The following is a 14117-nucleotide window of genomic DNA, read 5'->3' as shown; positions in this document are numbered from 1 at the left end:
AGCAAATTATTGATTGAGGTTTGATAGTCAGTCCAGTTGGTCCACGAGAATGTGCACGTGCACGGGGATCACTTCCAGTGTGAGGGAGGGAGGAGGGGACTCTATTCTACACAAACACGCCTGTCCTTTAAAACAGAAAGGGACGGAATGACTGCTGTCAGATCATTGCGGAACCGTACAGGGCAGGGAGGAGTTGTTGTCTTCTTCTAATTTTAATTTCCCCCCCGACCCATGACATTGTCTCCCCCCACATTTTAAGGAAATATCTGGTCATACTGCCCCTATAACGTCAAAATGTACAGGTATTTCGGAGAATTACTTACTCGTGGAGCAAGCAGTGCGCTGGCCTCGGGATGTATCGACTCTGCTCTTCCAGCTTCCGCGTCCTTGATGCGGGTGCGCCACTACAGCGAGGCCGTAGGAGAAAAAGAGGATGACCCCAACTTCTTCAGAATGGTTGAGGGATTCTTCGACCGTGGCGCAAATATCGTTGAGGACAAATTGGTGGAAGACCTCAGGAATAAGGAAACACCTGAACAGAAGAGACACCGAGTTCGCGGAATTCTCAAAATTATTAAGCCCTGCAACCACGTCTTGAGTGTGTGTTTCCCCATCAAGCGAGACAACGGCGAATGGGAGGTGATTGAGGGTTACCGGGCCCAGCACAGCCAGCACCGGACACCGTGCAAAGGAGGTGAGCGAGTCGGCGGGAGATGTTCCCCCAGTTTTAGTTGGTGTTAAAGTTTTCTGTCAGTTAGAGCTATCATTCTAGTGGCTAGCTTTCTTGTGTTGTAAAATTGATAAGATAAAAATCGATAAAATATATTGAAATAGAATCTAGTTGTTCGTTGTGTTAAAATCAACTAACTTAGCTAGTTCTAGCTGGATATCTAGCTATTGGGACAAGCTTTCTAGCATGCCCCCTGACTGTCAGGGTTATGCATTGCATATTCAAAAGCATTGTGACAAACCTTGCAGTTTTCCCAGCTACTGAACTAGTATCCTGACAGCTTGGCCAATCAAAAAAGTTACGTTAGTGTTTTTTCATCCTTTGCCAGCCTGGCTGAAATGGGTGTTGTAGTTGGTGCTTGCTAACACGTCCTTTAATGATTCGTTTCACTTTAGCTAACGTTACCTGGCCCCTAGCTAGAATGTCAGAAGCAGGAGTCCTCCAAGACTATTTGCTTACAGCCCTTGCCCTCCAACCCGTAAACATGGAAAGGATCCGGGAGAAGAGAGATTTAAAAGCAATTTTTTCTACTCTTAATAGTTTCTGCCCTGGACAGGAATGCTGACAATCCAGTAACTGTAATAGTTATGTTTGTTTAACCAGGCAGTCTGTGCACACAAGGCTTATCATATAGCCTAGTTTTTCTTGGGCTATATCCCACACAGCAACCCTTAGAAAGTTGCTGAGCTGAATCATCATGGCTAGTTCACCTTTCAATTATAGTAAATCAGGACCAGGGAGAATGACTTACACTGGAGATATTAGAAACACTTGGACATAGTTTGAGATAACTTTACCGGTGCATGTCATTGCAGTGATGTGCTTTGCTGGAACAGAGTGGCTGCCACTGAAATATAAGGGATACCCCATCTTATCTGAATTGGCCTAATTAAACGAGCCTACCCTGCCTTTAGAACCTCAGCCTACTGAAGTTTGTGTGCCCAGTGACCACACCTATTTTCCAGTTCACCGTGTTTTTTTTCTCTCTCTGCGAGTGGAAGAGTGGAGGCATGGCCTGTCTGCCTGTGGACTCAAACATGAGTCATAGTGTTTGGGCGAGGGAGGGGTGGGTTCCACCTTCCATCCACATGCAAGCCTCCCCTCAGAGCTGTGGAGCTCTACTGTAACCACTTTCTGTCCAGCTGCAACCATTTTGATCCTGAAGCGTAGAACCGAACCAAAAGTGGTGTAGTGTAAAATGGCGGGTTCGGAGTTGGCACAAATTGAATCTTTACGGACCATGAGTTTGTGGGTCTGGCATGGTAAAGTGTGAACATAGAAAACACAAATTGCTTTCCTACTGTCTCTCATACACATGACATACACAATCGGTTTTCCTATTCTGATAGTGGCAATGTTTTGGTTTTCAGAAGGGTCAGTGTTTTGAGGTAGCATGCTTTCTTATTTTTGTGAACTTAATTGTATTAGACCTGCATCCCATTCAGGACAGTACCAGACTAATCCAGATAATGGTGAAGGGGTCTAGAAATGCCCCCTGGTTTTGACGTGGATTTCACCTGTTCTGCTATTAGGTTGCAACTGCAGAATTATTTATGCCTGTAGTGTGGAAGTGTAACCATCTCCATCAATGACGTGGTGACAATCCCGAGTTAGTGAATGGGACAGTTGTTGGTTTTGCAAACGTTTCCCCTAAATATCTAACGGTATTTTTGTTGGGACTCTGAGCCTTTTGTAGGAGAAACAACGAATGACAAAAAGGGAGACACACACCTACAAATACAGCCACAACATGTACAACTCATAAGGCCTAATACAAAAGAAATGTACGATTAGAATCATTAGATTTACGTCCACTTTAGCCCGACAGGTAATCTCATCTCTTTATGGATCCAGGCAGCTTCATCACATGAAGAGCTCACTGACTGTTTGGTTGTTTGCTTCAGGTATACGCTACAGCACAGAGGTGTCCGTGGACGAGGTGAAAGCATTGGCCTCTCTGATGACTTACAAATGTGCTGTTGTGGGTACGTGCATGTTTACACACACACACACACACACACACACAAACACACACATACACTGTGTATTTCTATATTTCAATATCTAGTATTTTCGATGTGATTTGGAAGGTGTTCATGACTAAATGTTTCTCTGTCGTACCTCAGATGTGCCATTCGGAGGAGCCAAAGCAGGGGTGAAAATTAACCCGCGAAATTACTCTGTAAGTCGTCATTTGGGTTCAATCGCTTAATCCTGACTGATATTCGTGCTATTATCTGTCTTTCACAGGATACCCTTACGAGCTCACATTACTGTGCCGCCTGAGGCTGTAATTACAGCTGCAGGCGGAACACTGTATTTATAGAGTCATCATCCCTTGCTCCAAGGCGTAGGTTTAACAGCAGCTTCTCTGGGTCCATTACAATATCTTCTTTAGGCGTGAACAATATGGCTGCAGGATGTTATGTTCCTACGCTACAACGGAGGAAAAGCCCACAGGATGCCGCCAGACAGATGGAAATAAAAGAAGATGCACGGTCTTATTCTGTACATGCTCATAGGGAATATTCGCTCGAATCATCACTAGGACATCCACAGTCTAGAGCCTAGTCTGCTGAGAACAGTGTCCAAAGTTGCGGAGTTCTATATCGTGTTTACCTCCACGGGAAACTGAAACTCGGCGCTTCCAGTTTGTTTTTGTTCTGGCAGGAAGTGGGGCTCCATTAGGCCTTGGCAGCTCTACCTATTGGGGGCTGACCGACTGGTAGAGAGAAATGCTGAACCATCAGCTGTCCGCTGGCAGATATCGTGACTGGGTCTCCCTCCCTCCCTCCCCCCCTCTCCTCTCCCCTCCCCCTCTCTCTCCCTCCCCTTTCTCTCCTCCCTCCCTCCCTCCCTCCCCCCCTCTCCTCTCCCCTCCCCCCTCTTTGTCCCTCCCCTTTCTCTCCTCCCTCCCTCCCTCCCTCCCTCCCCCCTCTCCTCTCCCCTCCCCTCCCCCCTTCTCCTCTCCCCTCCCCCCCTCTCCCTCCCCTTTCTCTCCTCCCTCCCCCCCTGCTCTTTCCTGTTCGGCACATCTGAGTTGTCTGTGCTCTTGACAAAGCAGAGGCATGCCTGTCCCCCCTGAGACCTCAGTCTGTTGTTCTGTTGTTGACTGTGCTGGTTTGTTGCCGGGCTTTCAGTGAAGTGTCGACGTCAAGTTCTCCTGTATCGCCACATAGACAAGGACCCTTTGTCGCCCAGCAATTAGGCTGATGTAGTTCATGTATAGAAATGTGCTGTGATTATGAATCCATTGTTAACCTATGGTTTTCAGGTTCTTTGTATTTGTTTTTAATGCCCTGCATGGATCGGCACCCTCTTATATTTCAGACCTCCTTAGCCAGCACTCTTCCTCAAGGACCCTTAGGTCATCCAACACACTGCTTTTGTGCGTTCCACGGTCACCTTTAAAGGAGATCGTGCCTTTTTTGTTTCTGCTCCAAAGTTGTTGAACAGCCTACCTTTTATATATTGGGTCCTCTACTAGTAGCAACGTTTTGAAATCCCACCTTAAGACTTATCTTTATTCTTTTGCATTTGGGTAGGATTTTTTTGTCTATGTTTGTCATGTCCTTCAAATATGTCTAGCTGGTTATATGTTTTGACTGTACAGCACTTTGGTCAACATAAGTTGTTTTGAAATGTGCTTTATAAATACATTTGACTTGACTTTGGTAGCTGATGTGCTTTGTTCTCAGGACAACGAACTGGAGAAGATCACCAGGAGATTCACCATCGAGCTGGCCAAGAAGGGCTTCATCGGTCAGTGGCTTGTTGTTTCCAGGGAGCACGGTTGTAAATGACTCGGGGGTGATCTATGTGCATGTGATTCAGTGAGCCCTCCGTGTGGGGGAGGGGATGTGGTCCACACCTCCCCCCCCATGCACCATCAGAGACTGCACTCCAGCATCTTCACGGCCTGCAAACACCCCCCCCCCCCACAGTGACAGCTACACTATGGAGGGCATAGCTCAGTGCTTGGAGCATTGGACAGCAGATCAAGAGATCAGCGGGTTCAGATTCCCCCCGTACGCTGTACGTCGCTTTCGATAAAAGCGTCCGCTATCTGCATACGTGATCGTGTTTTTATTTGCAGCTTAGCTCCTGGGAAAGCACAATGCTCAATCTTTTCCGAAGTGGGGGGGTGAGGTGAAACGGTAGGCTTTTTCAGGGAAGGGGTTCAGTGTGGAGAACAACAGGACGGTCTGTCCTGTGGGCCTCAGTGTTTGTCTCAGGGTCGCTCACTCAGTGTGTGTGAAGTGACCCGGCCCGAGGCCTCTGTGGGGCAGCTTCTGCTGGGGCGCCCCCAGCTCAGAGGCGCAAGAAGGACTCATCCTCGCAATCCCCCACGGAGCTGTAAATGTCAGATGCGCAAGCACCAAATCATCAAGGAAACGAATCGGCCTCCGGCAAAGCCGTCTCATGAAAAGGGGCCAAACCCAACCACTCCTTCCGCGGTCTGTGGGGGAGGGGAATGTTTTGTGTAGCCATAATATGGCCGTGTTACACATCAACTGACAGACCCACCTGCGTGGCCGCATTCCTTGCTTTGAGGGTGCAGGAGGGGGGGGGAGGGTGGTGCATGTGTGTAAGGTGGTGTAAATATGCAAGGCTGCATGGTGGCTCTGCTGGCTTCGGCATGTCACACCGCCGACCCCCGTGTCAGCGTTCTAAAACGGGCCACGCTATTTTAGCCCTTCCGTTTCACACCGGAATATTTCATTCGGGTCGCAGAACGAGGATGTTCTCTGAGATGTCTTTGTTGTTTTTCATTCACGTTGATAGCTAATAGCAAGGAATTACGTACAGCTTTCTAGTTGGTGTAAAGAAACAGTTCACTGAAATGGAACACCGTCGTGTTTGTTTTCCCCTGCCAGGACCTGGCATTGACGTCCCCGCCCCTGACATGAGTACTGGAGAGAGGGAGATGTCTTGGATTGCTGACACCTACGCCAACACCATGGGACACCATGTAAGTGTCCTTATATAGAAATCCACCCCCAGCACATGACCTGGTCGAGGGACACGGAGTCCTCCTCTACCGAGCAGTCTTGTTGTCTTGGCTTTGCATTGATTTACTTGATAACAAAGACGTGTTAGACGTTAGAGCACCGCGGACCCCTCGAGTGTTCAGACGTTCTCATGGGGCTATCGCTAAAATAGTTTCTGTCTCTGCTGACGAAGAATTCTCAGCTGTTTTACGTTACCCTTTTGCGTTTGACCCCTTTGCATACCCTACATTGAACCGTGACACAAAACACTGAACCCGCAACTTAAAACCCGACACGTTCTCGAGCACATTCAAACCGAATACATTCCAACTCTTCCCTTTGCCTCTTGTCCCCCGCCCCTCCCCGCCCCAGGATATCAACGCCCACGCCTGCGTGACCGGCAAGCCCATCAGCCAGGGAGGCATCCACGGCAGGATCTCCGCCACGGGCCGCGGGGTCTTCCACGGCATCGAGAACTTCATCAACGAGGCCACCTACATGAGCCAGCTGGGCCTCAGCCCCGGCTTCACCGACAAGACCTTCGTCATCCAGGTGGGGGGGGGGGGGGGGGGAAGCACCCGGAATGTCTGCTCGGCTGAGGGGGGCGGATACACCGAGTCCAGGGCTCTGATTGGCCGTCCTGGAGTCGTCGTTTGAGGGTCGTTTTAGGGGCTTGGGTTGGTTACGGTGTAGTTATGTGGGGGATATGTGAAACCCCCCTGTGTGACATTGCTTGTGAATAGGACTACGCAAATAAGATTGGATTTGTCTTGTAACTATGGCAACGCGATTGACGCATAGATGATCAGACCAGATGTACATCTGCAATGAAGCTTATTTATAGCCATTCCAATCAGTAGCAGTGCCACAGAAGGCTTTTCTGGTTGACTGACTGGGTTGCAGAAGACCTGTCATTTTGAAAATGGCAGTGATTCAATGATGAGAGGATGTGTTGAATTTGAACTCCAAAAGCTCCCTGTTTTTGAACAAGTTAAATAACAGGAGGTAGGGTCTTGCGTGTTTTTTTTGTTGCCAGTTCATCAAAAGGATATTTAAAAGGCACGTCCTGGTTTCCTGTAAAGGCCCAGTGAGCTGTGTGATGGTTTACATAACACCAACAGAGACTCCTTCCTCAACATGTTAATCAACAGCTGCATTGGACTGTCGTCATTGGGCCAACTGTAAACCCAGCGGACCAGAACTCTCCACGTGGATACCATGTGTTCATGTTAATAAATATTCAGCGCTATCGGACCACTTGGCAATGAATAGCTTCTTCACATTACCACACCAGTGAATTCTAAAGCTTGTTGGACTTTTATCTCTCATGTTTCAGGGCTTCGGTAACGTGGGCCTCCACTCCATGCGTTACCTGCACCGTTTTGGGGCCAAGTGTGTAGGAATAGGAGAGGTGGACGGAAGCATCTGGAACCCCAATGGCATCGACCCCAAAGAGCTGGAAGACTACAAGCTGGTAAAGAACCACGCCTCTCTCCCGCAAAGTTAAATATGATGTATTTTTTTAATGGGAGGGGGGGTGCATGGTTTATGTGTTCAACATGGTACAGGTTTAAACTGAGCTGTGCCAGGTGCTGCAGCACTACGGCGTCACATGATATAGAAAGCATTGTATTAGGATGCCACCTAGGGGCTGTATGACGTAACTGCATTCTTAAGACCTCCCAAAACCCGCGAATCGAATCTCATTTTGCGAAACGGATGAGTATAATCCTATGAGGTCATCGTCCCAGGACAAAACGATGGTCATCGGCATGTAAGGGTGTAGGTTTGTGAACTCTATTCGGTGTTCCAGGCTAACGGCACCATCGTGGGCTTCCCTAACTCCACGCCCTACGAGGGGAGCATCCTGGAGGCCGACTGTGACATCCTGATCCCGGCCGCCAGCGAGAAGCAGCTCACCCTGAGGAACGCCCACAAGATCAAAGCCAAGGTCAGAGGTCAAACGCTGGCCGTCGAACACGAGGAGGGCTGTTGTTTTTTCATAAGAGGGTGTATGGCTCAGTGGCTCAGTGGTTAGAGCACTTTGCTGCAGATGAAGAGGTCATCTTTGGACATCTTTGCAGCTTTGGACAAAAGCAACTGCTAAACAAATACATTATTATTCTAGTAACCATCGCCAAAAACACTGTACAGTTGTTTGGGCCGAAAAGAAGATGTTTGTTTTGCTGACAAAATGACCTTCTCGGGTTCACTTGACTTGAATCAAACTGTGACGAGAAACTGTTGTTTGTAATGTGTGTGTGTGTGTGTGTGTGTGTGTGTTCCAGATCATTGCAGAGGGAGCCAACGGCCCCACCACCCCTTCAGCTGACAAGATCTTCTTAGAGAGGAACATCATGGTGATCCCTGTAAGAGCCTGCATCCGTACTTCATCCTCCACATTCAGAATCACCCAATTATCTGCTGGTCCTGGAAGATGACATGTTCTTCTGCCTGTATTTGAATTAAAACAGATCGATTTTTAAGAGATTGCGGCTTTATAGTTACAGTACCAAATACGGTAGAAAGATTCCGGTAATGGCTTAAACATTTGGTATTGATTGGATGGTTTCGCTTCAGAAAGCCCTTTGTCCAGGAAAGCTTGGCTTGAAACCAGAAATGGCAAAGAGCTATATCATAATATCCACCATTCGCCAACCAAGCAGAACCACATGCCAGACAAGAGTATCAGTCAAAGTGAATGTGGAGCCTCCACACTATCTGTCCCGATAACTGTGGACGCCACTCTGCAAAAAACCACTCACCTCCCCAGTGGTAGAGCAGAGACTCTCTGGAAGTACACCATATGTCCTCTGGTCTGATCCCAGACACGCTGTCTGAGAGGAGAGTCCTGCTGTGTTACAGCTGGGCACCAACCCCCATGTGGCCTTTTCTGGTCACCCACCTCCGCCTGGACCGTCCACGCAGGTGGCCAGGCGCCGCCGGTGTGTGGAACCTCACCAGTGTCTCGCCCTTCTGTTTTCAGGACATGTACCTGAACGCCGGAGGCGTGACTGTGTCCTACTTTGAGTGGCTGAAGAACCTGAACCACGTCAGCTACGGCCGCCTGACCTTCAAGTACGAGAGGGAGTCCAACTACCACCTGCTCAGTAAGTCTGGCCCCCGGTCCACTGGGAGGACGAGGCCCAATGAGACGCCTGAGGAATGAGGGCGACTTGCGTGGGACGGCTTGGGGGGGAGGGGGGAGGGGTGGGGGGGGGAATGTCACGTCAAGAACAGGACGTCAATTAGGACGGTGAAATGAGAAGAACGTGACTTCTTCCTCGCTTCCTCTTTCTGTTCGTCTGTCTCTCTCCTCTGTCTCCTCTCTCTGTCTGTCTCTCTCTCTCCTCTTTCTTCTCTCTCTGTCTCTCTCTTTCTCTCTCTCTCACACACACACTCTGTTGTGGATTCTGTACAGCCCCCTCCCCTTCCAACCCCCCTAGACACCCTGTTGTTGGAAGTCATGTGATGCACGGTTTCTGGGAAGAGGGCGTCAATTAGGCAGGAGGACACTAGATCCAGTCTTTTTTCAAGAGCTTGCCCGTGCTTGATTCTTATCGTAATACTTCTGTATCAGCCTGTTCTTTTTTCCTGTCTTGTTAACCTTGTGCCGGACAAGAGTTCAGTTGTTGGCAGAGGAGTTTTTTGGAGCTTGTATTTGATCGTTCCAGAAGATTCCCCAAACTGTACGAGTGTCCGAGCAGACCGTCAATCAAGACACTGTTAGAAAACAACTGTTAGAATACCGAAAGCTATGAAAACGCTAACGTATCCATGTGCCAGAAGTGCTAGTCATCCGTCTTCAGAGTACGGTGGTCCTGAGCTGGATCACCCGTCAGTGACCTGACCTGACCGTGTCCCCTCCTCCTCCAGTGTCTGTCCAGGAGAGTCTGGAGAGGAAGTTCGGGAAGCACGGAGGAGCCATCCCCGTGGTACCCACCTCGGAGTTCCAGGCCCGCATCGCTGTGAGTGCTCTCTCCACCCCTCTCTCCACCCCTCTCTCCACCCCTCTCTCCACCCCTCTCTCCACCCCTCTCTCCACCCCTCTCTCCACCCCTCTCTCCACCCCTTCCTCCACCCCTCCCTCCACCCCTCTCTCCACCCCTCCCTCCACCCCTCTCTCCACCCCTCTCTCCACCCCTCCCTCCACCCCTCTCTCCACCCCTCCCTCCACCCCTCTCTCCACCCCTCTCTCCACCCCTCCCTCCACCCCTCTCTCCACCCCTCCCTCCACCCCTCCCTCCACCCCTCTCTCCACCCCTCTCTCCACCCCTCTCTCCACCCCTCCCTCCACCCCTCCCTCCTCCACCCCTCCCTCCACCCCCCCCCCTTCCCCCCAGCTGTCCCTCCTCCACCCATCCCCCTATCCTATTTACCATACACATGTTCAAACTGCTACACATCACAATAGATAGAAGGCTGAGCCTTGTTGGATTTGCATATCTGCTACGGGTCAGACAAGAACTGGAAACGCACGCATCCACTTCAAAGCCATCTGTGAACCTGCCACTGTTATCATGTCACGTTATGTGAAACCCCTATGGAATGACCTGTGGATGGGAGAATAGAACAGCGTAATATGATCCTGATGTCATGAGTCATTAGCCTGGGTGCCAGCCGAACTTAGCCCCGGCCACAAAAAATGTTGGTCGGGAAGTTGGGTCTGGGGTCGCTCGGTTGGGGATGTGCGAACAAGAGCTGTTCGGACCAATCAAATTGTCAGGGCGGGTTTTATACGATGATGGACAGATGATCAACAGTAACGTAATCAACCACGTCACCAAAGAGCGCTTGGGTTGAATTCGTTTTCAACAAATAACATACTACGTTGCTCTGATTGGTTGTAGGTCTATCCAATTGAGCGAAGATACATTTTTTTTCCGGGTTCGGTTGAAACACGCCCCATATTCACAGCCCAACGGAGCGGTATCAGACTCATATTCTGACTAGAATTATGAGTATGACAACGTCAGGCTAATGAGTCATGCCACTGACTATGAAACCTCAAGGACTACACAGTGGAATGCCATTTGTCCTCTTTATGTAGCTGCCCGCCATTTGGTGAATTCCACCCCAGGATCCATACGCTACAGTGACGTTGATGTATATTACACCCTGAACATCGGCCCTGCAGGTTGATTACCTCCTAGGTCACAGATTTATCTCAGTTAGACCCAAAGCTGTAAATGTCCACACCGTCTGGTTTCAGTGCGTGTGTCTGTGTGTGTCTCTCTCTGTCTCTGTCTGTCTGCCTGTGTGTGTGTGTGTGTGTGTGTTTGTATCTCTGCCTGCCCTGCTTGTGTTGTGAGCGTTGGTTTCACTACCTCTTCTCCTCGTCTTGGTTTCCAGGGAGCCTCAGAGAAGGACATTGTTCACTCAGGATTGGCTTACACCATGGAGCGCTCTGCCAGGGTAAGTCTCTGATTGGCTTAGCAGTTCTGAAGCCCCCTCCCCCCCACGCAGGTCGGAGGCTTTCTCTCCTTTTCTTTATTGGAAGAACGGGAGCACTGGGTTTCTCTAGTGAAGCTTTGGTGTTTCTAATTAGTCATGATGATGAGAGGGAATGAAGTCTTAAATGTTGGCCCATGTGTTCCATAGTGAAGTTCCATTTCTGGTTTTGTTTTTTTTTACAGCTCATTACCGAGCTTGCACAGGGACAATGAGGCTTTTCTCTTTGATTTCATTACAGTTTCATTCTGTGTTGGGGTTGTAAAATGAGGCCTACACACTGATGCAATAGACAGACAAACACACACACACACCCAGGCCACACCCAGGCCACACCCAGGCCACACCCGTACCTGCTTTCTGTGAGCGTGGAGACGGTAGGTAAGCAGAGTCGACCTCTGTTGTTCATCTCTCATTGTTCCAGCTCCGATGCTTCGAGACGCCGGAGAGGGAAAACGAGCAGGATTCAGGCCATTACCCAGCCCTAATCACACCCCCACCCTCCCACCTACATCCCCCCCACCCTCCCACCTAAATCCTCCCACCTACATCCCCCACACCCCCACCCTCCCACCTACATCCCCCACACCCTCCCACCTACATCCCCCACACCCCCACCCTCCCACCTACATCCCCCACACCCTCCCACCTACATCCCCCACACCCCCACCCTCCCACCTACATCCCCCACACCCTCCCACCTACATCCCCCACACCCCCACCCTCCCACCTACATCCCCCACACCCTCCCACCTACATCCCCCACACCCCCACCCTCCCACCTACATCCCCCACACCCTCCCACCTACATCCCCCACACCCCCACCCTCCCACCTACATCCCCCACACCCTCCCACCTACATCCCCCACACCCCCACCCTCCCACCTACATCCCCCACACCCCCACCCTCCCACCTACATCCCCCACACCCTCCCACCTACATCCCCCACACCCTCCCACCTACATCCCCCACACCCTCCCACCTACATCCCCCACCCCCACACCCTCCCACCTACATCCCCCACACCCCCACCCTCCCACCTACATCCCCCCCACCCTCCCACCTACATCCCCCACCCCCACACCCTCCCACCTACATCCCTCCCACCTACATCCCTCCCACCTACATCCCTCCCACCTACATCCCTCCCACCTACATCCCTCCCACCTACATCCCTCCCACCTACATCCCCCACACCCCCACCCTCCCACCTACATCCCCCACACCCCCACCCTCCTACCTACATCCCCCACACCCCCACCCTCCTACCTACATCCCCCACACCCCCACCCTCCCACCTACATCCCCCACCCTCCCACCTACATCCCCCACACCCCCACCCTCCTACCTACATCCCCCACACCCCCACCCTCCCACCTACATCCCTCCCACTTACATCCCCCACACCCCCACCCTCCCACCTACATCCCCCACACCCCATGCGCACAGAAGACTTTAATGTCACGGCTGACTGAGTCCAGAGCTTGCAGGGAACGTCACCCACTCAATCACAAAGCGCTCTCATGCCACCCACTAGGACATGTAATACAAGTTGTGGGACGTTTGGCGGGTTGTGACTTGGTTCGTTCCCTGGGGCGTTGTGTCGACATGAGCACCCAGAGGAGCGCTGCTGCCGGTGGCCTCGTGGGCAGACGTACCGGAGACGGGTCGACAGAGAAGGAGGGGCGTCCACTGCCCTTTCAAACGTTATATTTTGAGCTCAGTTTTTTTTTGTTGGTTTCTCTCCCTTCAGCAAATCATGCGCACGGCCAACAAGTACAACCTGGGCCTGGACCTGAGGACAGCAGCCTACGTCAACGCCATCGAGAAGGTCTTCAAGGTGTACAACGAGGCCGGCCTTACCTTCACATAGACAACCTGACCTACCTCCGTCTGTCCGTGCCTGTCCATCCCGACAGGCCTCAGGCCGCCCCTAATCCCCTTTCCCGCTTCACGCCAATTCTTCAAAGGGCCCTCATACAACCCTGATGCATCTTATTGAGCGTTTACATTTGACACAACATCATTATTATCAAAGCTTTTGTATTTCCAGGAAGACAACACGCACACGTTTTTGTCTAGGTCCAGTGTTCTATTAAATCCTCAGCCCCCTGAGAACACTCTGTACCAGCTTTAGCCTTCATTTCAATAGGGCTATTTTATGAATTTATATCAATGGTTATATATATACCTTTATAGTAAACCTAATTATTTTCTCAGTCATTCCATCTGTTACAATCTATTTTTACTATTAGCATTTACTCATGCCTGCAGACACCAAATACATTCAGGTTGACAGCTTTTATAGCCTAGCTCTTTGTACGAAGCCCCGCTCTGCTTCTTGAGCTTATAACACCATATTTCCGTACACCACATATTACCGATGGGTAGAACTAGTTCAAATGACCTCTTAAGCATATCAGATATATATTCAGACACGTAAAGCCTTAATATCACAGGATGATTCCCTGTGTGGAATGGAGCAAGTTACCACCACTGCCTGCCAGGAGCCCGCTGTTCTCACGTACATAGGTTCTTAGGTCACCCAGAGAGACTTATCAAAGAGATGTCTTCAAATATCAAAATGCAACCATGTCTAATATTTGGTCACTTGCAAAGCAGACTTTGGTTCTCGATGTACTCTGTTACAAGTGGAAAATGAATGGGTTTCAGTACTTTCGTTTTTTTTTGTTCTTTAATGGTGCAGGAGTAGAGGTTTGTGTTTTCATAGCGGTTCTATTTTCAGCATCCCTAGGGCAACTGGAAATGTAGATGGGAGGAAATGTGGAAAACGAATGGTTATTTTTCTTTATCAGCTTTGATTTAAACCGCTTTGGGATACTATGTAAGAGAATTTGTATTGCTTTTTTGTTGTTAAACAATTAAACCACAAAACGCTGTACTCTTGTGTTGGTGACTGCAATTGAATCGAACTGGTCACAC

At 50.1% G+C, this 14117-nt stretch overlaps 1 protein-coding gene across 1 annotated transcript; it reads left to right on the top strand.

Annotated features, from left to right (window-relative positions):
* Positions 1-129: 129 nt before the first annotated feature.
* On the top strand, positions 130-14076 carry glud1a (glutamate dehydrogenase 1a). The gene is made up of 13 exons (XM_062463594.1): positions 130-694; positions 2635-2715; positions 2857-2912; positions 4429-4492; positions 5608-5702; positions 6094-6273; positions 7058-7195; positions 7535-7672; positions 8010-8090; positions 8708-8831; positions 9598-9689; positions 11074-11136; positions 12928-14076. The coding sequence occupies exons 1-13, from the start codon at positions 295-297 to the stop codon at positions 13045-13047; spliced, it is 1632 nt and encodes a 543-aa protein (XP_062319578.1). The 5' UTR covers positions 130-294; the 3' UTR covers positions 13048-14076.
* The last annotated feature ends 41 nt before the right edge of the window (positions 14077-14117 follow it).

The sequence above is a fragment of the Osmerus eperlanus genome, chromosome 6 (genome assembly GCF_963692335.1).
Source record: "Osmerus eperlanus chromosome 6, fOsmEpe2.1, whole genome shotgun sequence".
NCBI lineage: Eukaryota > Metazoa > Chordata > Actinopteri > Osmeriformes > Osmeridae > Osmerus > Osmerus eperlanus.
Note: the sequence above shows the minus strand (reverse complement) of the source record. Positions and strands in the feature narration are given on the sequence as shown.

Coding starts and splice junctions, on each gene's coding strand:
- glud1a (XM_062463594.1), top strand. CDS start 295: ATGTACAGGTATTTCGGAGAATTACTTACTCGTGGAGCAAGCAGTGCG. Junction 2,913..4,428: donor TTAACCCGCGAAATTACTCT/GTAAGTCGTCAT, acceptor CTTTGTTCTCAG/GACAACGAACTGGAGAAGAT. Junction 5,703..6,093: donor CCAACACCATGGGACACCAT/GTAAGTGTCCTT, acceptor TCCCCGCCCCAG/GATATCAACGCCCACGCCTG.